This window comes from Taudactylus pleione, unplaced genomic scaffold (genome assembly GCF_031769625.1).
Source record: "Taudactylus pleione unplaced genomic scaffold, aTauple2 ptg000015l, whole genome shotgun sequence".
NCBI lineage: Eukaryota > Metazoa > Chordata > Amphibia > Anura > Myobatrachidae > Taudactylus > Taudactylus pleione.
In genome coordinates, this window is record NW_028284417.1 from 5,439,010 (window position 1) to 5,461,993 (window position 22,984).

General features: G+C 43.7%; 1 protein-coding gene across 1 annotated transcript in view; it reads left to right on the plus strand.

Annotated features, from left to right (window-relative positions):
- The first annotated feature begins 348 nt into the window (after window positions 1-348).
- The window catches only part of LOC148542085 (putative ATP-dependent RNA helicase DDX43), a 190,288-nt gene continuing 167,652 nt past the window's right edge, over window positions 349-22,984 (plus strand). Inside the window, exon 1 of the mRNA XM_088471358.1 lies at window positions 349-805. Coding sequence (XP_088327484.1) covers window positions 469-805 — 337 coding nt within the window. The 5' untranslated portion in view covers window positions 349-468. The remainder of the gene's footprint in view (window positions 806-22,984) is intronic.

The window sequence follows — 22,984 nt, forward strand, 5'->3', positions numbered from 1 at the left end:
TTTCGCCAATTTCTAATTGAATACGGGGATAAGCAGGCACGAGCGCGATACTCTTTCCCATGGAAAACCAGCGATATCGGCGACCTAATTGAATATGCCCCAATGGTAGCAAACCATCAATAGTTCACAGCAGATGCTTTAATGACATTGATGTTAGTCACCAATGGCACAATCGATGGTCAACCCACCTATTTTGATGTTTTGTATCTTATGGTATCATACAAGATTAGCCTTTTTTTCAGCATATTTTATACTTAATTAGCTTAAAAGTCTGAAGCACAAGTGGTTGGTTACTGGTGTGTGTATTCTCTCTTAATCCAGATGTACAATATAACTATCGATAGTTCCTAGGCGGGAAGCTATTACCCATGACCGCAGGTGCAGTGCCGCCCTCCTGCTGGTGACATCGCTAGTCGGAGCCCAGGCTGGGGAAGAGCGGCGCAGACCCGCTCTGTTTGTTTGGGCGCCATGTCGGACTGGGAGGAAGAAGCTGATGGCGGCAGCGCGGCCGCTAGCTCCGGGGCCTGTGGTGTAAGTAAGCCGTGGTCACCCCCGTCACGGCAGTGGTATGGTGAGGACAGCCAGGACCGCGCACAGTATAGGGAGAGGGGCCGGGGGTCGGACTCCTGTAGATGGCAGCGAGAGGACGGTGGGAGCAGGTTCCGCAGGCCGGATACGGCCTCTGAGCAGAGGCCGGGGAGCGATGCCAAGTGGACCAGGGAATTCAGGAGAAGAGAGGGCGGCCAGGACACAACGTCTCCGATGTGCTTCCACCTGGACAGCTCGGTGATCGGGAAGGTGATCGGTGAGCAGACTCCTACACACGCTGCCATAGCTGTACACAGTGACTGTATTTATTAATTAGAAACTAAAACACATTTGTCTTAGAGCAAAAATACGAAACAAATCCGCTCTCTGCCACGTCATTATTCTTTTTCAAAAATGATTAAAATAAATCATTTTTTTATATATATATATATATATATATATATATATATATATATATATATATAATGTGTTAATTCTAGCACCCTGCACCTGTCGCAACCTGTGCACTTCCACTATTCTGCCTGGGGTGTTGCGCTCTGCTCAGGTGCTTCTAGCACACTCAGCTAATGCATCAAATTGTGACACAGACCAAAGTGTGCTAGAAGCACCAGAGTAGAGAGCAACACCCCAGGCAGGAAAGAGGAACTGCACAGATTGTGGCAGGTACAGGGTGCTAGAATGAACACTATATCATAAGGGCACGGTCTTGTCCTTATATTAAAGCTGGATTGCATAAACGGAATTCTTTCATAGGGAATTCCTGAGATGGAGGCATGGTGTTTGAGGGGCTACATCTCAAAAGCTTTTGGACGTACTGAGCTGAAATTTGGCATGGACGGGAAGAACTGTCGCTCAGTGCTGCATGCCAAATTTCAGGGCAAAAAAATAAAAATTGCGTAATACCCCTTTCAGATCGCAAATGGCGGGTCACACCCGGGTTTGTACATGCGTTGATCCTGGGTGCCACCTGCCTGGGACCCCTTTTTCGGACTGGCGACCTGACCCGGCAATAATGCCGGGTCGATGAGCCATCGCTGCTGAGCCAGCGCTTGGAGATCTTATCCGGCTTTCCCTATGCAGTGAATGGGACCCGGGTTGCCTCTACACCGTGAGCCGGGTTGAACTCAGCTCGTTACCCAGATTGAAATGCCAGGTTGCTCGACCTGGGTTATTTCAACTGGTCCCTTTCACACTGCGCAGTAACATATTGTGTCATGGAGTGCCAGGGAGAGTTCAAGGGAAATCTTTCACGATATCGCATCGTGAGCACATCGTTCTGTGTGTAGGGGCCTTAATAAGCAGTTCAGGGCTGGGACTATCCACGCCAGTGAGCCTCTCTGTCCCCCACTGCTCCGCTCCCCCGCTGCTGCGACTGACCAGCCTGCCCCCGCAGCCATCTCTTTCTGCATCACCGAAACACCTCCTGTGTGCTGTCCCCTCCACCACCAGCGCTAGTATACCATTTTGATGCTCTTCCCCCTGCGGCTAGCCTGGTTTGCTGCTCTCGTCCGTGATGGTTGATAAATTATAAAAAAGCAATGAAATTCCATAGACAAAAAATCTTAAGGTTTCACATGTCCCATTAAGGCTTCTTAGAGATGATCTGAAATTTCACAAAACCTACTGAATTTCTGCCACTCAAACTTAAAAAAGCAATGAAATTCCGATCATTAAGGCTGTCGCCTCAATGGACGTGTTCCCTGTGCAATACAGATATGGTATGCCATCACACCCTGTGGCTAACTGCAGATTCAGCACTCTCACAGAATGAGATTGCTGTCACTCACAAAATGGTGGAGCTGCTCATTGTAATACACACATGCAGTCTATGCAACTGAAGACTGAGCAGTTATGTGGCACACACATCCCACTCAGTGCCCACAATCTTCCCATTTGGTCACCACAACAATCCCACTGGGTTCCACAATCCTTTCCACTCCATACATCCTTCTCATTCAGAATACACATTCAGCTCCCTAATCGTAAAAACTATCATACTCTGTATTCCCCTATATGCCCCCATGCTGCTCTATCTTCCCCAATCCCTACTGCTGTGTGGTGTCCCAACTGTGCTAGGCCGTATTCCTTCATCTGCACCAATCTGTCTTTACCTATCTGCGCTTCTCTGTCTTCCTGTGACCATGCCACTGCACCACTGCCTTCCCCCCAGCCACGCCACTCTTTCCCTCAACTGTGCTACTCTTTCTTCCTACATCTGCACCACTCTGTCCCCCCCCCAACCGTGCCACTCTGTCTAACCCCAATCCGCACCAATCTGTCTTCCACAATCCCTGTTGTGTGTTCTCCCTTTTGTGCTAGCCTGAATTCCCTCATCTGCACCAATCTTACCCATCTGCGCTGCTGTCTTCCCACGTCTATGCCACTCTGTACCCCCCATCCACGTCCCTCTGTCACCCCATCCGCACTGTTTTCATCCACCCATCTGCATCACGTTGCCCCACCCCCATCCGCACTGTTGTTTTCCACCCATATGCATCACTTTACACCCCCCCATCTGTACAGTTTGAATCCCCCCTTCTCCACGCCTTTCTGTCTCCTCTCCCCATCCACACCTCTCTTATCCCATCTGCACAGCTCTGTCTTCTGCTTAGATCTCAGTTGCATAGACTGCATGTGTGTATCCAATGAGCACACAATTCTGTTAATTAGCAGCTCCACCATTTTGTGAGTGACGGCAATCTCACTCTGTGAGAGTGCTGAATCTGCAGTTAACCATAGGGTGTGATGGCATAACATCTGTATTGCGCAAGGAACACGTCCTAGTGTTCACTCTAGGTCCGGCACCGGACCTAGAGAAAGGGCACATCGAAAAGGGGGCGTGTCTTTAAGACGCGTTCCCTTTTCGTCACTCTTGGGGAGATGCCGAGCTGGTCCCAATTGCTGCTGTCAGTGAATCGCCCAGCATCCATTCACCGGCGGTGACCGCTACACCACAGTTTTCCCCATCCGTGGGACACTGCGACCCGGGGTTGGCCCCTTCAGGCTGTTTCAGCGGGGTGCCGCTCCGGAGGGCAGGGTGCTTTTCGCCCTTTAGAAATAGGGCAGGGCGCGGCACCCTGCTAAAACAGGTTAGCGGGAATGTCACGTCCATTAAGGCGTTGGAATTTCATTGATTTTTTTTAAGTTTCAGTGGCAGAAATTCAGTAGGTTCTGTGAAATTTTAGATCATTTCTAAGAATCCTTCGTGGGACATGTGAAACCGTAAGGTTTTTTGTCTATGGAAAATATATATAATATAAGAGAGATTGATTGATTAGTGTTCACTCCAGCTCCGGCGGCAGGCAGGGCGCCGGAGCCAGAGAGGGCATCTTTGTGCGCGCGCCGACGGCGGCGTGGTCATTGAAAAGGGGGCATGTCTATAAGATGCATCCCCTTCTCGTGACTCTTGGGGGCGTGCCCGGCACTTACGGACACGCCGGGCAGCCCCCAAGCGCTGCAGACAGGGAGAATAGATGCCGGGTCACCGCACATTTCTCCACCCGCGGAACACTGCGACCCGCGGGTGAAGACGTCACCCGTAGGCTGTGAGGGCAGGGCGCTTTTTGCCCTCCAGAAGGAGGGCAGGGCGCCGCGCCCCGCTAAAACAGCCTAGCAGGAACGCTAATTGATTAAATGTCTTGATGAAAGTGTGTATTGAAACTTCGACCAAAGTGATGGTTGTGTCGTCTCTTTATTTAATCCCTGAGTGCCATCTTCACTAGTATACTGCATGGTGTTTTCAGCATCAATTACGGAGGGCAACATTGTAAATTACTGTTATTGCAGTGAGTGCCGGATTATATTTCTCCTCGCATAATAATTAGCACCGGCTGTGGATATTTTAAAATGTGTCGGTGATTAATGAATACATCTGTGCACCTGCTGGGTGACCTGGAAAATGTGAACTGTGGCCCTCATTCAGAGTCGATCACTAGATACATGCGGTCGCTCTGAATGAGGGCGGCCGCTTGTGGTGTGAAGTGCGGCCTCCTGGTTGGTAGCTAAGCTATGGGTTACCACCCACAGCTCTAGAGAACGACCAGGTTGATGGTCGCGTTGGTCAGGACCATTGCGACCATCGGGGCTTGTGACGAGACCCTAAGGTTGGGTCTCGACAAGCGCAAGCCCCAGGGAGCTTCCTGCTCTGATCAAGCAGGAAGCTCCCCACTGACATCATTGCTGATGTCAGTGGGGCCACCCCCAAAACGGCAAGTATTCTGTCAGGAACGCCTCAGTTTGTCCAACCATCCCCCCTGCCGGCCTCCCAAACGGGGCGAGCTGTCAAACACCATCGACAGCTCGTCCCCTTTGGTGCGAGACCCGTAGCGATGGGGTGCCTGTCGCTAGCCGGGTCTCGCGCATGCGCACCTCAGAGCCGGCTCCGACGTGCGCATGCCCAGTGGGCAAACATTGACCTGTTTGCGAGCGCTCAGCACTTGCGACCGGGTCTGAATAAGGCCCTATGTGGGGTAGGGATGGACATCGGAAGTCAATGGTTGTCAACTATCGATGTTTCTGGCTCAATGGAAGTACTTTTTCCATTTTATACTGGAATTTTGATGGTTGCCAGCGATTGGATGCAGCTCTCCAATGCCCATCCGATGGCTGGCTCTGCGGGGTGAGCAGCAGAAGAATAGATGTGGTGGGTGGCACAGCATCTCGGAGAGTCCTGGATACGCCCCCACATTAACGCGAGGGTAGTGAAGCTCTGCTCCTTCAGGCCCCACCCTGTTTCTGGCGGTAGTACAACCATTGCGATGGTTATACAGATATGTCCACATACAGCTATCCACCGTGCACTACAAGTCGTGTTACACAATTTCGGAGCTCCGCGTGACTCGGTACCGCATAATGTTTTTTCGTGCTACTCTTACCTTTTAATGCGTCTTATTCACACAGCTTCTGCTGATTAAAATATTAGCATGCCTATATTCTTTGAGCGACTACACGGTACAATTTTTATAAACGATATGGCATTTTTCGACCGATTGGAAGGACGTTTAAAAAGTGCCGTGTGTGGGCATAATAGCGATGCCGATGCGCTCCCACTGTCGTGGATCGTGGTCGTTGATCTCTTGAACATGCAGAAAGATCTCGATCAGTCTTTCACGATTTGGCAAACATCGTTCCGTGTGTATGCACGATGAACGATGTAATGAACGATTTGTCGTCAATTATCCTGGCCCTTCCTCTCCTCCATTTTGTGACAGACAACGAGAACGACAACGAGGACAGTATCAGCAGCCTGCATCGTCTTTGCTCTGATATGGCAACTTGTTTATGTGAGTATACACAGTATTGTAGCGCATATGTATACCACTGCACCACCAATGCCACTGCCCCACCAATGTGATTATATCACTGCCCAACCAATGTTGTAATGGCACTGCCCTATGTGATTATGGCACGCCCAACCAATGTGATTATCCTACTGTGCCATCAATGTGATTATCCCATTGCGCCACCAATGTTGTTATGGCACTGCCCCACCAATGTATTTATTTTTACACGCCCGCCAATGCTGGCCACAAATTTAGTATTAAAATGCAATACAAAAATGTTAACACAAATAATTGAATTTTAATGTATTAAAAAACATAACAAACAATAACCAGGTCAACATTTTAAAAACTGTCATACATTAAAACACTAAAAACATTAAAACAATTAGTGTATCTAAACATTATTTTCTTTTTCTATATTGTCATGGCAAGGGCAAGAGAGCGCAAATTCTTAACCGGGTTCTTGGAGATTTACCACAACCATAATTTTTTTTTTTTTTTTTTTTTTAATTTTTGTGTTTTTATTGAAACACCATGAAATCACAACCATGAATTTTTATGGAAGGTTAAGTGGAAAGACTATAGCAACAAACAGAAGGCAGCAGCCATTGAGGAGCTTGTTGTATATAGCACGCCGAACCATCAGGAAGCGTGTCCTAAATGGGTCAAGGCCAAGGTCCAGAACGTCCGCACTGTCTACCAGAAAGAATGTAAGAAGATGCAGGACTCTTCAGGCTGGTCAGGGTCGTCTGGCATAGCTGTGCCTGATGTCCTTTGTTGGGAGGTTTTGCGCCTGAGGAAGTTGTGCAGGACACAGCATGCCAAGATGACCCAATCAATTTTTTCTACGCGCTGGTTAATGGCGGTGTGGTAGATGAGAAAGCGGTTGCCAAGAATTCCAAAGGCGTTCTCCACATTCCGTCGTGCCCTGGATAGCCTGTAATTATATATACTCTTTTCTTTGGTCAGGCCCCTTTGCGCGTATGTCTTCATTAAGTGTTCATGTTGTGCGAATGCCTCGTCGGCCACAAACACAAATTGAGCCCGAACTTCGTTTCCTCCACAGTCGGCAATTCTAGGGTATTGGTGGTTAGCCTCTCGTTGAATATGGCTTGTTTCAAAGGCCCACCATCCGAAGCATGGCCATTCTTGCCAACATCAACAAAGATGAACTTGTAGTTGGCATTCACCACCGCCATCAAAACAATACTTAAAAAACCCCCTTATAATTGTAATAATAAGATCTGCTGTAGGCAGGTGGGATTATGTGGATATACTTTCCATCAATTGCTCCCCCACAGTTTGTGAAATTCCAATGCCTATCGAAATCATCAGCGATGGTATTCCACTCCTTCATCGTTGACTGGAACTAGAATAAAATAAGAAAAAAATAATTTAGAACATATTTATGCAACTTTTTTTTTCTCTCCTCCAACAGTCTTCTACACTAGACATGGACTTGAGCCCTATCCCGCAAATGACTACGGTGACGGAAAGCGAGGGTGAGTCAAGTCAACCACCGAGCAAGCGCAGATATCGTCGCAAATCGAAAGGGCTACCAGTCAACTTCATCTCCACTAATGAAGCGGGTAGAACATGCCCTACAAAGACTGCCTGATAATTACGACAACTTCGGCACCTGTATAGTAAGCTCCTTACGACTGATGGATCAGGATCAGCAGATCCACTTTGAACGACTTCTATATGATATGGTGATAACCCAAACAACTGGCCAGTACCCCAAGGCTTACGAACCTCTGCCCCAGCCGACTGGCCAGCTCGCTCAGATCATTGGTCCCTCCCCATCACATTATGACCTACCAGCCTACTACAGTGACCCAACCCACTTACCCTGGTCTCCAACCCACATTCCCGCCCACATCCTCAGGAACCATCTAGAGCAAGCCATGCTGGAGGCAGACAAGGAGCCGCCTCAACTTTTTGATTTTTAAAATACATTTCAAAATTTAGATTTTCAAAAAGCAATTATCAACAAGTTTTATCTCTCCCAATAGCTACTCTATGGTATATTGTGGTGAAGACGCTTATTGGACATGGTCACTAAACACATGGCGTAAAGACAGATTGTTGGAAGCCAGGTCCTTAAGCTGGACTTGTGCCATGTGATTTTTGGCCTATTTCATCCGGCGCCGGACCTACCATATACCATAGAGCAGCATAGTTATTGGGACAGATTAGACTTGTTGATAATGCAGTTTTAATATTGTTATAACATAATGCTACTTTTAGGTAGCAAATGTATACAGTAAGCAGCCTTGTTGGTTGCCTCATTTACAAAATACAGCCATGTTGGTTGTGTAGTTTACAAAATGCAGCAATGTTGGTTGCCTTGTTTAGAAATTGCAGCCATGTTGGTTGCCTCGTTTACAAAATGCAGACATGTTGGTTTGCCTTCTTTACAAAATGCAGCCATGTTGGTTGTATTTTTACATTTGTGTGAAAAAAAAATTAAAATTTTCTTGCAAAAGAAAAATATGTGTATTGTGTTTTTTACTTCCCTTACAATAGTGGTACTTGAGCACATTTACAATTACTTTGCAGGTCTCAGGAATGTTCCCCAAAACTTGAGGGGAGATGAGGGTCCCTAACTTCAGGTCTCCTAGTGACCTTCCTATAGCCAGGAACCTCCAGGGTAGCAATCTGCTGGGATGGACCTCCGCATATTGGTGTTCTGCTCCGGATGTAGGGGGTCTCCAGGCCAAGCAACTCCTGGAAGGTGGCGCAGGTAGTTGCGGTAGTCATCAGGATTGTTCTCACAAATCTCCATCAGCAGCAGCATGTGGGAGCGAGTGTCCCTCATCAGCCACTCTTTCATCCGGCAGGACCTCACCCTCCTCCTTTCCTGATCCCTCTCTGCTTCATATAACTATAGGCTAGCATAAGTTTATAGCGATAGGAATACATCACCACAGAATGCAGGATAAACACCCTTTGTAAAGCCAGGCAAAGAAAGCAGAGCACAATAGCAATGCACAGCATTCAGCAGATATACACAGAGCCTCACTACAGCCATGGCCAAAAGTTTTGAGAATGACACAAGTATCGGTTTTCACAAAGTTTTCTGCTTCAGTGTTTTTAGACCTTTTTGTCAGATGTTACTATGGTATACTGAAGTAATATTACAAGCATTTCATAAGTGTCAAAGGCTTTTATGGACAATTGCATTAAGTTTATGCAAAGATTTGTGAAGGCTGTCACATAATATTGCATTTGTTGCCTTTTTAATTTGAATATGTCAAAAGGTAAAGGGAAACAGGAGGTGGAGGCCCCTGTGCTGGTTTCATATAAGTTATGTTAGGCCAGTTTGTCCCCTCAGGATATTATAAAGGATGGTTTGTGTGTTGTTTTTTATTAAGGGACACCTCACCATTCCTGTTTACCTGCCTCTGTACACGAACCATCTTGGGTGTCCTCCTTGTCTCAGGTAATGAAGCAGTTTGTGGATCGTATGGCTACTCCCATGTTGCCTCCTTGTGTGGGGTGTCCACAGCATGCCATGTTTGCACCTCCTATACATCCTTCCTGGATCCTTCATGTATATGGCCATTCTAGTCAGAGTATGGCACAGTCAACTGTTGAAAGACTGGTAGTTACTAAGGTGCCTAAAAGCAAGCTTTCTTTTTATCAGTCTGCTCAGCATATGGATTCAGACGCATCATCAGAGAAATCAGATGATGCGCAGGGTTCTTCAAGGTTTAGCTCAGGAGAAGAGGACCATCCGTCCACAGTGGATGTTCCTTCTATGGTGAGGGCGGTTAAATCAATCCTAGATATTCAGGATGATGGTTCAGCCCTTAGTATGAAGGCTCCAGTGTTTAATCACTGGAAGGTTGTCACTGAGCTTATGGAAAAGGCATGGAGTAACCTGGATAAATGGATTTTTTGTTAATAAAATACTAACATAGTTGTATCCTTTCCCATCTTCTGAATGTCAGTGGGAGGTACCTCCTACTGTGAATGCTCATGTGACGCACTTAGTCAGAAATAATACGTTTCCTATTCTGTCAGCATCTTCTCTTAAGTATTCTACAGATAGGAAGATTGAAAAATGTCTTAAGGCAATATTTTTATCATTGGAAGCTGTTACTCGTCCAACTATGGCTGGGGCCTGGGTAGCCAAAGCTGTTGAAAAATGGATGGGGGCATTGGAAGACTCTCTACCAGATGCCACCAGGGAACAGATGTATATCTCCCACATACGGGAAGCGGCCTCCTATTTGGGAGGAGCTGCAGTAGATAATGGAATTTTATCTTCTAAAGTATCAGCAGCTTCAGTTGTGGTGTGCAGGGTCCTTTGGTTAAGATCCAGGAAAGCTGATACAGGACCAGGGAAGGATCTGGAATCCTTACCTTTCTATGGAAATATACTTTTTGGAGCAGAGTTAGATAATAGCTACCCTGGTGGCTGCAGGTCTGCCATCACAGATTCTCCATCAGGTGCTGTCAAAGCCTTGCCCTTAAGGAGGCTATTCACTCCCTGCTGCAGGAAAATTTAATAATCCCGGTTCCTGTGTTGCAACAAAGAAGGGGTTATTATTCCAATCTATTTTTGGTTCAGAAACTGAATGGGTCTCATCTCTCTATTCTAAATCTAAAAAAAACTCTCTACAGGTTTATCCATGTACCCAAGTTCCGTATGGAAACTCTCTGGTCAATTATTTTGGCAATGGACCATTTAACACACAATCTATCAGTCCTGCAGCGCTGCGATATAAATGTCCAATTCTCTAAAATATTTCAATAATGTTGCATATAGAAGATGGCTCTTCTAAAACTACAAAAAAGAAGAAAACCAGTAATTGCAGGAGCTCTGTAGTGAGCTGCTGGTCACAGATTAATAGTGTTTTTCTCCTCCGTTTCACCAAAAATAATTGAAGGCTGTTATGCAATGTCTGCTGCGATCCCTCTATAGTACTGTACATCTGGGGATCCTTAATAATTGTGAGTAGCCCGCTAAAATGCCAGTTTTTGTGGAATATTCTGTAAATATTACATTTAAATCACTTCTCGCCCTTTCCACACCAAATCCACCTACTATACCATCAGTGCCAAAGATCTTGCTGTCTGCTTTAAGGACAAAATGTATAAAATCAGACATGAAATATTATCTTCTTCCTCAGTGAGAAGTCTGCTAAATTCCTTCCCTGAGCCCTCTGGCATCTTATCTTCAGTTGATCTCACACAAGGACCTGAACTATCTACTCTATTACTACCTCTCTTCTTGATTCTATACCCTCACAAAATAGTTGCAACACTGTCTTCTGTGCTTATTCCAACCTTAACTAAAATTTGTAATATCTCTTTTCTTGTATTTTTATTCTGTTATCAAGCATTCACTGATTACTTTTGTTCTGAAAAAACTAAATTCTGCCCCAAATTCTCTCAAATATCCATCTGTCAGCTCTTGAGAGTCTTGTCCACCACTCACCTTACCCATTTTCTTTCCACTCACAGCATATTTTAGTGATCAGTAAAAAGAGCACGAATGCCCGAAAAGGGGCATGGCCATGAGAAAGGGGTGTGTCCTTAAGACGCGTACCCTTTTCATCACTCTTGGGGTTGTGCCCAGCACTTACGGACATGTTGGCTGCCCCAAACGCTCCACTCACTGTGAAAAGATGCCATGCGTATAGCTGCTGTTCACTGGGCGGGTGGGGACTGCACTCAACAGGCTGTTTCAGGGGGGCGTTGTCGGGGAGCATTTTCACATTTTGAAATCGGGCAGTGCGCGGCGCCCTGCTAAACAGCCTAACGGGAACGCTATAATTGATCATCTTTAGTTAGGTTTCATTCCCAGCACTCCACTCAGACTGTATTAATGGGTTGCTCATTGACACTGAGACAGCCACTCACAGTGACTGTCTACAGCCTCAATGACCATATTCGCGACCAGTACAGTTCCAGATGCAGAGTGTGTTTGTCACTCTCACTATGCCCTGCTGCCGCTGTCACTCATTGAAGGTGCAGGGACAGACTTTAGCCGCCCTGAGTGACGTGCTTAGTAGTATATAAAGCATGTTAATTCTGCAGTAGACAGTGGTTGTCGGGATAGGGGAGAGACTGAGTGATAGTGAAGTGGGAGTGTAAGAGTCCTGGGGACAGTTGTATTTCTTGCTGTTGCAGGCTTGCAGAAGCACTTTCAAAAGAAGCAATCATCAGGACAGAATTCAGGACTGGAGTTGTAAAAATAAAATCATACAGACATTGCAGGCTACTGAGGCAGCCTTTGCATTGCTCTGCCACGGAAGAATTGTCTTAAATTTGTGGTGAACTGAGTGGCAAAGTAAAAATAAAATAAAATACAGTATATATAGAAAGTGAAAATATATCTACGTACCTACAGTTTGTATATAATAAAAATATTAAATGTTTGAATTTTTAGACACACCAACTTTTTTTTTTTCTTGTGGACTGCATGTCAAAGTGTGGCATTAGTACCATTGTGGAATTTTATTTGTGGACTTGATGTCCATAATAGCAGTAAATTTAGATAAAAAAATAACTGATATTAAACTTCCTCTCTGGTATCATAGGAATACCATTCAATATTCATATATATGCCCCCGGACTGTAATAATTACTTAGGGAAGCCAATCTTGTCCCATTTTTGTAATCCCGGGTTTTGGGATTGAAAAAAAAGTCTCATTCTCGAGTTCCTGGGATTGAATTGATCAAAGAAAAAATTATTATTCTGTCCATTTTCTAAAGTGATATTGAGTGTCTTACCTCCTTGGCTGGCCTGTCACTCATCTCAGGCTCTTCACTCAAGAGACGTCAGGCTGCAGGCAGTGAAAGAGTAGCCTTATATCCTATCCTTCCTTCGCCCTCAGCCTCCTCTGTAAAATACTGTGTGGGCTGTCTCTGTAAATCTGGAGTGCGGCGGCATGACCTATGACGTCACATCGCCGCACTGCCGTTATAGGTCATAGCTTAGGCCATAAAGTGAGCTGTAGGAAGAGCTTAGTGGTGCCCAGGGTGAAGAACAAGCAGGTACTGTTCTATAATTGGATATGCCAGAGGCCATTGCTGCGGATTTAATCCCAAATATCTCGGGGTTGGTGCCTCCAATCCTGGGATTAAAATCCTGGGCTTTTGGGCGGCGATTCAATTCAGCGCGATATTGATTAGCCCCGGAAAGGAATTGCCAGAGCTATTCGATTGACCGTGCTGTTAACTCCGACTAGAACCACTTTAGTTAGAGAATGTTGGTTACCATGCCATAAACTGGGTGTTTAGTTGCGGTAATCTGTATTCTCTGACTAAGGTGATGTGGTAAAATGGAAAACTACATTGCATGTCAGGAGGGTGCGAGCAGCAATCCTATAGTCGAACCTAACAGCGCGTTCAATTGAATAGCCTTGGTAAATCCTTCCCAGGGCTATTCAGCATAGAGCTGAATTGATTTGCCCCCATAGAGGCTAAATCCCGGGATTGGCTTCACTAATATCGATGTGTAGAAAAAATTAAAACACACTTTTTCCTTGTGGACTGCACTTCAAAGTAGATCCAGTACTATTGTGGTAGTTTATTTGTGGACTTGGGGCCTGATTCAGAGCCGGACGCAATATGCGAACGGTCGTTCTGAAAAGGGGCTGGCTATTTAAATTCACCGTTCGCTCTTTGCGGTCTGTTGACGCCTCTCTGTGTCTGAACGAGCGAACAAAACATGCGGTCTTTTTTTTTAAAAAAACGCCCCCTAGCCGTTGGCATCCTACGTCATCTCCGCTATTTATTAGATTAATCGAGTACATCGGAAGGCGTCTGAACTGCTCGCAGTGCTTGTGGTCTGGATTTTCCTACCACAATATTGCGTTCAGTTCAGGCTAAGAAACAACCAAGTGACGTGGTTGATGACTCTGCTGTGTTAATTATGCACACCCTTACAACGCCCGTTTTGGCACGCCTGCGTTCGGATCTCCACTCCCCGTTTTCAAGCACCTTCCCCCGTTACCACCCACAAACGCCTCATTCTGTCACTCAAACTAGCAGGCACTCGCTATTTTGCGAGCGCTCGATTTCAGACCGCAATGAATGGTTCGCGCATGCGTATTACGAACCGTACGCATGCGCAGTTGGACAAACATTGCTCGGAACGAACGAGCGGCCGCTTACGAACGGCTCTGAATCAGGCCCTTGGTGCACTGTTGTCTGGTGCTTAATAGCAGAAAATAGATATAAAAATTAAGATTTGAACTGCCCCTGGTTATGTTACCGTACTATCTGTACTTGCTGTCTGATTTAAATAAAGGTGTATTAGTGTAAAAAAGACGCAAACTTTAATCTCGCATTTCAATTTAAGATATGGACATGGGCTTAACCGTACTTAACGTAGAGCCTGAATGTGTGTTTCTCTGCAGCCAGGTATATAGGGAATATAATCTGAAGATGAATTAGCAATGACACCCTGGACGCCTTGCTTATTCTTAGGCCATAGTTTCAGCAAATGAAAGACTCTAGGTTTTTTTTTTTTTTAATATTGCAGTTTGCATAGAGATTTGACCTGTTTTATGGGGTTTTTTTTCTTAATGCCAGTCCCAAAGTTAGCCCGGAAATCCTGTGATTTGTAAATAATTTTGGTACTGGAATCCCTGCTCGCACAGCAAGACTTTCTCCTAGTCTCCAAACCTTTAAGTGTACCCAGAAAACTCACCTCTTGCAGCAATTTTATCAAATTGCAGAACTACCCACTTATCTTCCCTTATACTGCTTTTACACCTAAATCCTGGGTCTGACCCGAAATCTGGAACACCATTCCAAAACGGGTCAGACCCAGGAAGGACCTTTTCTACTGTGGCGCCGATCCAGATTATTCCCAGATCGGTGCCGTTCGCACTGCACACGGGTGCAGTGGAACACTTCCCCCGGCGCTTGAAGATGACATAGAGGGGTATTCAATATGGGAGCGAAAAGTCCGTGCTGGACTTTTTGCTCCACATCGGAGATTTTCCTGGGATAAAGTATCGGGCGCGCGCCTGCTTTATCCCCGTATTCAATATGAAACCTACGAAAACGGGAAGGTGCGAAGTGGGATCTGCGAAAAAAATGAATTTTTCCTTGAATAAATTGTAGGACCCCCTAAAGTTGTAAAAACATGGGGGATCACTATGGGTACCCCTGTTTTAGCCTGCAAATGAAAGTCAGGGATTTAAATAGCCGCAGCAGGTGGTTTTTCCCGACATTGAAGAAGTGTTGCAGAAGAGCACTTAGGTTATTTTTTTTTGTTTTTTTAAGTGGTCCCATCAAATTTGGGGTACATGAAAATGGGTACTAGCATATTTTTATGTCCCTAAAGTAAGTTTTAAAAAATTCTGCAACTATGCACCTGCCGCTAATAGCCTATTCGAGAATACACCTGCCGCATACTTGCAGAATAGCCCTGAACCTATTTCCCTATTTTTAAACACTTTTTTTCACAATTTTTTTTTTTTTCACCCCAATTTTTAAATTAATTTTTTGGGGTGTCCCTATTTTTTTTTTAAAAAAAACTTTTTTTGACAGTTATTTTTAAAATGTCATTCCCAGGGGTGCAGGCTATTTTTTTTAAGCCTGCAACCCTAAACCCCACTTTTTTTCACCACCTATTCAGTGGAGAAGTTATCCCCGTTTTTTTTCAAAGACTTTTTGAACCTGCGAAAGTGTTTGAAATTGAATACAGTGTAAAACCAAAACCAGCGAAAATGACGTCATTTTTTGCAAAATTATTGCAAAAAAAGACTTTTCGCTCCATATTGAATACCCCTAATAATCTCAAAGCGCCGAGAAACCCGGAAGTCCCCATGCTGTAAACGGGCCCCCGGGCGAATGACCCAGGGTTCCCGTTTACACTGCAGGGTTTCACGGGTTGTTCCCGTGTAAAATCCTGCAAATTACCTGGGTTGGATTGCCGGGTCATTTGACCCGGGAATCCAGCCCTGGCCCCTTTTACACCAAGGAGCTACCCGGGTTAACCCTGCAATAACCCGGGTTTTAGCTCTGGTGTAAAAGTGGTATAACTTTGAACATTGTTGAGGGAAGAGAATTAGTTAAACAAAATTTCCATGTTTTCTATTTATACTCAAACAACAATCAGATTCCAGGCCAAAATTACTTCTAACATTGCTATATGACTGGATAATAGCTTTTTACATGTAGCACAACCTCATGTATCAAATTCCTATTTCCCTGTAAATTGCAGGCTTGCAAATCGGGCCCACTTATCTGTCTGTTTAATACCGAGTCATATTACTATACCAATTGTAAAGCACAACGTATTCTGCTAGCAACATACAAATAAATTGACTCCTCCCATAGCATGCTAGTGATTGTGCTTGACAAGCATGCAAGAATTCAATTGCTTTTTTGGAAGCCTGATAGAGCTATACAATTGTGCCAATTGGGGCGCACCCTCCTGAGGTGGCAAGCAGAAATTTGCGAAAAGCCTAAAGCGCCCAAACTGCATTTTCAGCAGCACGTCCAATAGTTTATACAGGTTTAGCTGCTTTATGCGTCTAAACCAGGTGCATTAAGGTGTGAAATTCACGGAAAGTAATGCACCCAGTTATTCGCACCCAATCTGCTTAACAATTGAATATCACCCTGTCACTTTAGATGGGAGGTCGGGTGCGGAAGGACGCGCAAAAACAATTTAATTCTTCCTTATGAGTCGTAAGCTGGCCACACACATGGCGATTTGCACACGATCAGCCGATGTGTACGATTTGTGTACGACTTCCCTTGAAACTTTACCCAGCACACGATCTCCACACAATTTGGTGTCCAATCTTCAAGCGATCTCTCCTGCAGTCAGACTTTCACAGTGCATCGTGTCCTAGATTGTCAGATCTGCCCTACTGCACGGCAGATCTGACGATGCGATGTGCGACCAGCGGGTACGCGCATTGCATCGTGATCGTGAGTGGGGACTCAGGATTTGGCCATATTTTACACGATCTGTCGTTCCAATGTGTCGGAATCGTCCAGATCGGGTAAAATATCGCTGTGTGTGGGGCCAGCATTATGTTACAAAGCAATACGGATTGTAATGTATTTATATTGTTACAAATGCGACCTTGTTACTATTTATTTGCCATTGTTGTTCAATCTTATGATCTGCTTCATGATTCAAGCACAAGTGAAAGAAGGTAAAAACTGTTGATTAAATTTAAAAAATCGTACAGGTTTTAAAATATAGATTAAAAAAAAAAAATCTGAATCTTATAGTTTAACCCTTCCAGCCCATCCTGCAGTATCAAAACATATTATTCAAGAGTATATGTAGAAGGGAATATATTTTTGCCCTATAATTAATTTTAACCCAGTGGTTCTCAAACTCGGTCCTCAGGACCCCACACAGGTCACGTTTTCCACGTCACCCAGCAAGTGCATAGGTGTAGTAATTACTCACTGACACATTTTGAAAGAACCACAGGTGAAGCTAATTATTTCACTTGTGATTGTGAGGTGACCTGGAAAACACGCACTGTGTGGGGGTACTTAGGACCGAGTTTGACAATCTGTGTTCTAACCTATTGTGCATTATGCTCCTAGTCCGTTCACTACAATACATAAACTGAGGCGCGTTGCACTGTAATCAAGTGAACAGTGAAATGTGCATGTCTGCCTATGGAGAGACCACATTGTTGGTATGGTCAATTTAAAATTGATGAACATAGTGGGATTGGATAATCCTTATGCATTTACATTAGATAATAGCTCAGTATGGCCCAAACAAGATGCAGGGCTCTGGATCAGTAATTACAGACAGTGTTGAAATGTTGATCTTTTCATTTTATCTGCTGTTTACTGTCCAGCAGACTTGATCCAGAAGTGACTTTGGATACTATTGTGGCTTCTTCTGATAACATGAAGGTCACCTATAAACATCAGTCTTAATGACAGTGGTATGCAACCCCTGCATTTGTTAAATATAGGAGCACTTATAGATGTGTCCACATACATCTTACCTCTGTGCGCTACAAGTCACATTAAACATAACACGTGAGCACTGTGTGACTCAGCAGCCCTGAGTGTCTTTTTGTGTGACTTTTCCCCTTCAAATGCGTCTTATCCGGAATGTGATGCGAATGGGACAAACAAGCTGCTTCTGCTGAATAAAATGAAATGCGACATGCCCAAACTCTTTGTGCAACTGTATTTGCATGCAAAATGCTACGTTAGAGTGTCGGTGGCTGAACATCTGAAATAAAAGCAGTCTCTGACCTCACCTGTAGAGACCGGAAAAATACGTCCAAAGTAGAGTACACACTGATAGATAAAGCTTCCAGCATGGGAGCGAAACAGGTCAGAAAACTTTTACTACCACTGGATCTTCCATTTGAAAGTGACCTTTGAATGTTACCATCATTCGCTTCCATTGTGGAATATATGCATGGCCTAATTGGAGGCCCACGATTTGAGGGGACAAATCACTGGTACACCGTCAATTGGGGCAGTCACATGCTGACTTGATTTCTGCCCACAAAATTATTGGGCCGCCCAGCCGCCACTGCACACACAGCATTATCAGCACGAGACGGTGCACTCTGCGACAGGTTCGGAGACCTGTGTACACAAGAGCGGACTCTGGTGTCCATTTTCGGTTGGATGTGGTGAGGTTTCCATGTGGACGATAAATCTGCATTTATACAGTGCATCCGGAAAGTATTCACAGCGCTTCACTTTTTCCACATTTTGTTATGTTACAGCCTTATTCCAAAATGGAATAAATAATTTTTTAATCTCAAAATTCTACACATAATACCCCATAATGACAACGTGTGAGTTTTTTTGAGATTTTTGCAAAGTTAATTTAAAAAAATAAAATAAAAAAATCACATGTACATAAGTATTCACAGCCTTTGCTCAATACTTTGTTGATGCACCTTTGGCAGCAATTACAGCCCCAAGTCTTTTTGAATTTGATGCCACAAGCTTGGCACACCTATCTTTGGGCAGTTTTGACCATTCCTCTTTGCAGCACCTTTCAAGCTCCATCAGGTTGGATGGGAAGCGTCGGTGCACAGCCATTTTCAGATCTCTCTAGAGATGTTCAATCGGATTAAAATCTGGGCTCTGGCTGGGGCCACTCAAGGACATAGAGTTGTCCTGAAGCCACTCCTTTGATATCTAGCTGTGTGATTAGGGTCGTTGTCCTGCTAAAAGATGAACTGTCGCCCCAGTCTGAGGTCAAGAGCGCTCTGGAGCAGGTTTTCATCCAGGATGTCTCTGTACATTGCTGCATTCATCTTTCCCTCTATCCTGACTAGTCTCCCAGTTCCTGCCACTGAAAAACATCCCCACGGCATTATGCTGCCACCACTATGCTTCACTGTAGGGGATGGTATTGGCCTGGTGATGAGCGGTGCCTGGTTTCCTCCAAACATAGTGCCTGGCATTGACACCAAAGAGTTCAATCTTTGTCTCATCAGACCAGAGAATTTTGTTTCTCATGGTCTGAGAGTAATTCAGGTGCATTTTGGCAAACTCCAGGCAGGCTGCCATGTGCTTTTTACTAAGGAGTGGCTTCTGTGTGGCCACTCTACCATAGAGGCCTGATTGGTGGATTGCTGCAGAGACTGTTGTCCTTCTGGAAGGTTCTCCTCTCTCCACAAAGGAATACTGTAGCGCAGACAGAATGACAATCGGGTTCTTGGTCACCTCCCTGACTAAGGGCCCTTCTCACCCGATCGCTCAGTTTAGACAGCCGGCCAACTCTAGGAAGAATCCTGGTGGTTCCGAACTTCCATTTACGGATGATGGAGGTCACTGTGCTCATTGGGACCTTCAAAGCAGCAGATATTTATCTGTACCCTTCCGCAGATTTGTGCCTCGAGATAATCCTGTCTCGGAGGTCTACAGACAATTCCTTGGACTTCATCCTTTTATATAGACAGGTGTATGCCTTTCAAAATCATGTCCAATCAACTGGTGGACTCCAGTTAAGCTGTAGGAACATCTCAAGGATGTTCAGTGGAAACAGGATGCACCTGAGCTCAATTTTGTGCTTCATGGCAAAGGTTGTGAATACTTATGTACATGTGATTTCTTTAGGTTTTTTTCTTTTAATTAATTAAATTTGCAAAAATCTTAAAAAACAAACAACTTTTTCCACGTTGTCATTATGGGCTATTGTGTGTAGAATTTTGAGGACAAAAATGAATTTGTTCCATTGTGGAATAAGGCTGTAACATAACAAAATGTGGAAAAAGTGAAGCGCTGTGAATACATCCCGGATGAGCTGTATAAACAGAATTGTACTTTTCAAAGCTGACTATTGATGGTTCAGATAGAGGGGTAAGGGGGGGAAAGAAAACACCGCACTGATCAAATAGACTCGTAAAGTCAATATTAAATCTCAAAATTACAATTAGGAAGTACATAGATTGTATGTCTGAACATCAGAACATGGTGGTGCTGCCTAGAGTAAATTATGATATAGAAAAAGAAGCGTTTGGTTGTAAAGCAACCAAACAAAAGTACTCTATAATGGTGCACTCATATGTGTAATCTGGGGAAGGTAATAAAACTTAACCTTTTATTGTTTTTGACATATTAAAAGTTAATAGCAGACATATATAGAAAGATGGACACAAAAAACACGGCATGTAGTGTGAAGCCGTATATAGTGAAAACGCTATTTGTACAAAAATCTAGGTTCTGTCCACCTTAGATTAAATCAGATGAAAGTACTTATAAGCATCACTCACAGTAAAAACACAAAACATATAAAATATAGAAACATACCAGGTAATATAGGTGCTATAGTACACTAAAGCATATAACGTTGCAAAAATTCCTATCCAAGAGAAATAAGTAAATGTCGGGAGTGGTAGAAAGTTGCTGACAGACTCTGCTTCTTACTCTCTTACTGATAAAGGAGAGAAAGTGAGAGATCTGACATAGCATACATCCCTAGAAACAACAGTCAACTGGGGTTCCCTTCATAAGCCCTAATCTCTGCTGTTATTTGTCTTGCCCCGTGGTATAGGACAAAATAATGAGGATAAAAAGGCTGGTATGAAAACCTCAGGGAGAGTATAGAACAGTAGAGAAAACAGTAGTGCTAAAGCTAGAATGTAGCTCCAAGAAATATAGATATACAGTGAAAGTCGGAGGTGGTAATAGTTGCTGGCAGACTCTGCTGCTTCTTCTCTTACTAGTTGTAGAGGAGAAAAAGTGAGAGATCTGGCCAAGCACTCATCCCTTGAAACAACAGGCAAATGTGGTTTCCTTCATAAGCCCTAATCTCTACTGCCTTTTGTCTTGCCTAATAGCATCGGACAAAATTAAGAGAAAATTAATAGGCTGGTATGAAAACCACATGGAAAGTATAGATCAGGTGAATATAAGAAAAATAACCTGGATTGAGTGTTAAATTCACAATAATTCACAATAATTACGACAACCTAGTATAAATAAACAGCTACTCAGGCAAATAGCATCTAGGGTGTACAGACATATAATGAGTGTATATGTAGTAACTAAAGGAGTGACATAGTCCAAGAAAAAAACAAAATAATGACACAATCTCTAAGATCAGAGACAGATGCAAATGCCATTCGGTATACCTAGTGAAAGTATATGGGACTATTGTATCCTGTAAGCAGCACCTTGTTCACATGTTATATTGTGTAACTATACACTAGTGAACCAATGATGTATAATATATTTAGAAATTCGACAACCTAGTAGGTACAATAACTATTAGGACACATTGCATCCTAGGTATACAGACGTATGCATGATGTTATTACCGTGACATAAAAATGAATAACTGAAGAAATAGTATATGTATGCAAAATAATATCAATATGTAGCAACTAAAAAAGTAGCAAACTGCAGGAGAGAAAAAAACAAAGTAACAAAACAGTCTCTAGATCAGGGACAGATGCAACGCTTAGAAGTATATTAAATCAAATATATATGGGACTAAAGTATCCTATAAAAAGCACCTAATGAACAGGTAATATGTGACTGCATATCAGTAAACCATATGCCAGAATCTAGTGCATCCGCACCCTAGTGCAGAGCGGCTAACTGGTATATGGTGTCCTAGGCATGTGCCTCCGTACAGATGGCACTGGTAGGTAAATAAGTCACGAAACCTGGTGTTGGGGTGTCCCGCTATGCGCAATCGCGGGGCACCCAGGGAATCCGACGCGCGTTTCGCCTGGCTTGCTTGTTCACGGAAGGTTCTCTCCTCTACTATCAGTAAGAGCGTAAGAAGCAGAGTATGTCAGCAACTTTCTACCACTCCCGATATTTACTTATTTCTCTTGGATAGGAATTTTTGCAACGTTATATGCTTTAGTGTACTATAGCACCTATATTACCTGGTGTGTTTCTATATTTTATATATTTTGTGTTGTTACTGTGAGTGATGCTTATAAGTACTTTCGTCTGATTTAATCTAAGGTGGATATAACCTAGATTTTTGTACAAATAGCGTATTCACTATATACGGCTTCACACTACATGCTTTTTTTTGTGTGTCCATCTTTCTATTTATGTCTGCTATTAACCTTTTATTGTTTTTGACATATTAAAAGTTAAGTTTTATTACCTTCCCCAGATTACACATATGAGTGCACCATTATAGAGTACTTTTGTTTGGTTGCTTTACAACCAAACGCTTCTTTTTCTATATTGATGGTTCAGGTCTGGACTCACTGGATTTCTTATAGCTCATTAGATCCCAGTGGGCTACTGCTAATATTCATGCTGCTATTACTAGATTATTAATGTGGGTGTACTGTTGTATTTTTATTGTTATGTTGTTACTTTTATTCAAAATACATATATAAACACTATATGATATTATAAATGGCGTCTTGATCTTTGTGTGGGTTCTACCATCTCCCTATTATACTTTTTATATTATCATATTTTTCAGATCAATATCAATTAGCGCAAAACCCATCTTTGTTTCTAGTATCTAGTGACCATTCTGTGTCCACAGTATTTGAGCTTACACAAGCTCATAATTGTTTTGCTGCTTTTTTTTTAGATGATGTGATATATAACCAATTTTTTATTAGCGCTGGCCTAGTGTTTTTTGTTTTGTTTTACTGATTGATATATCACCTGTTCCATTGAACAAGCGATATATCTATAGTGCATCTGTTGGTGTGTACGGCAGATATGTCTGAACAATG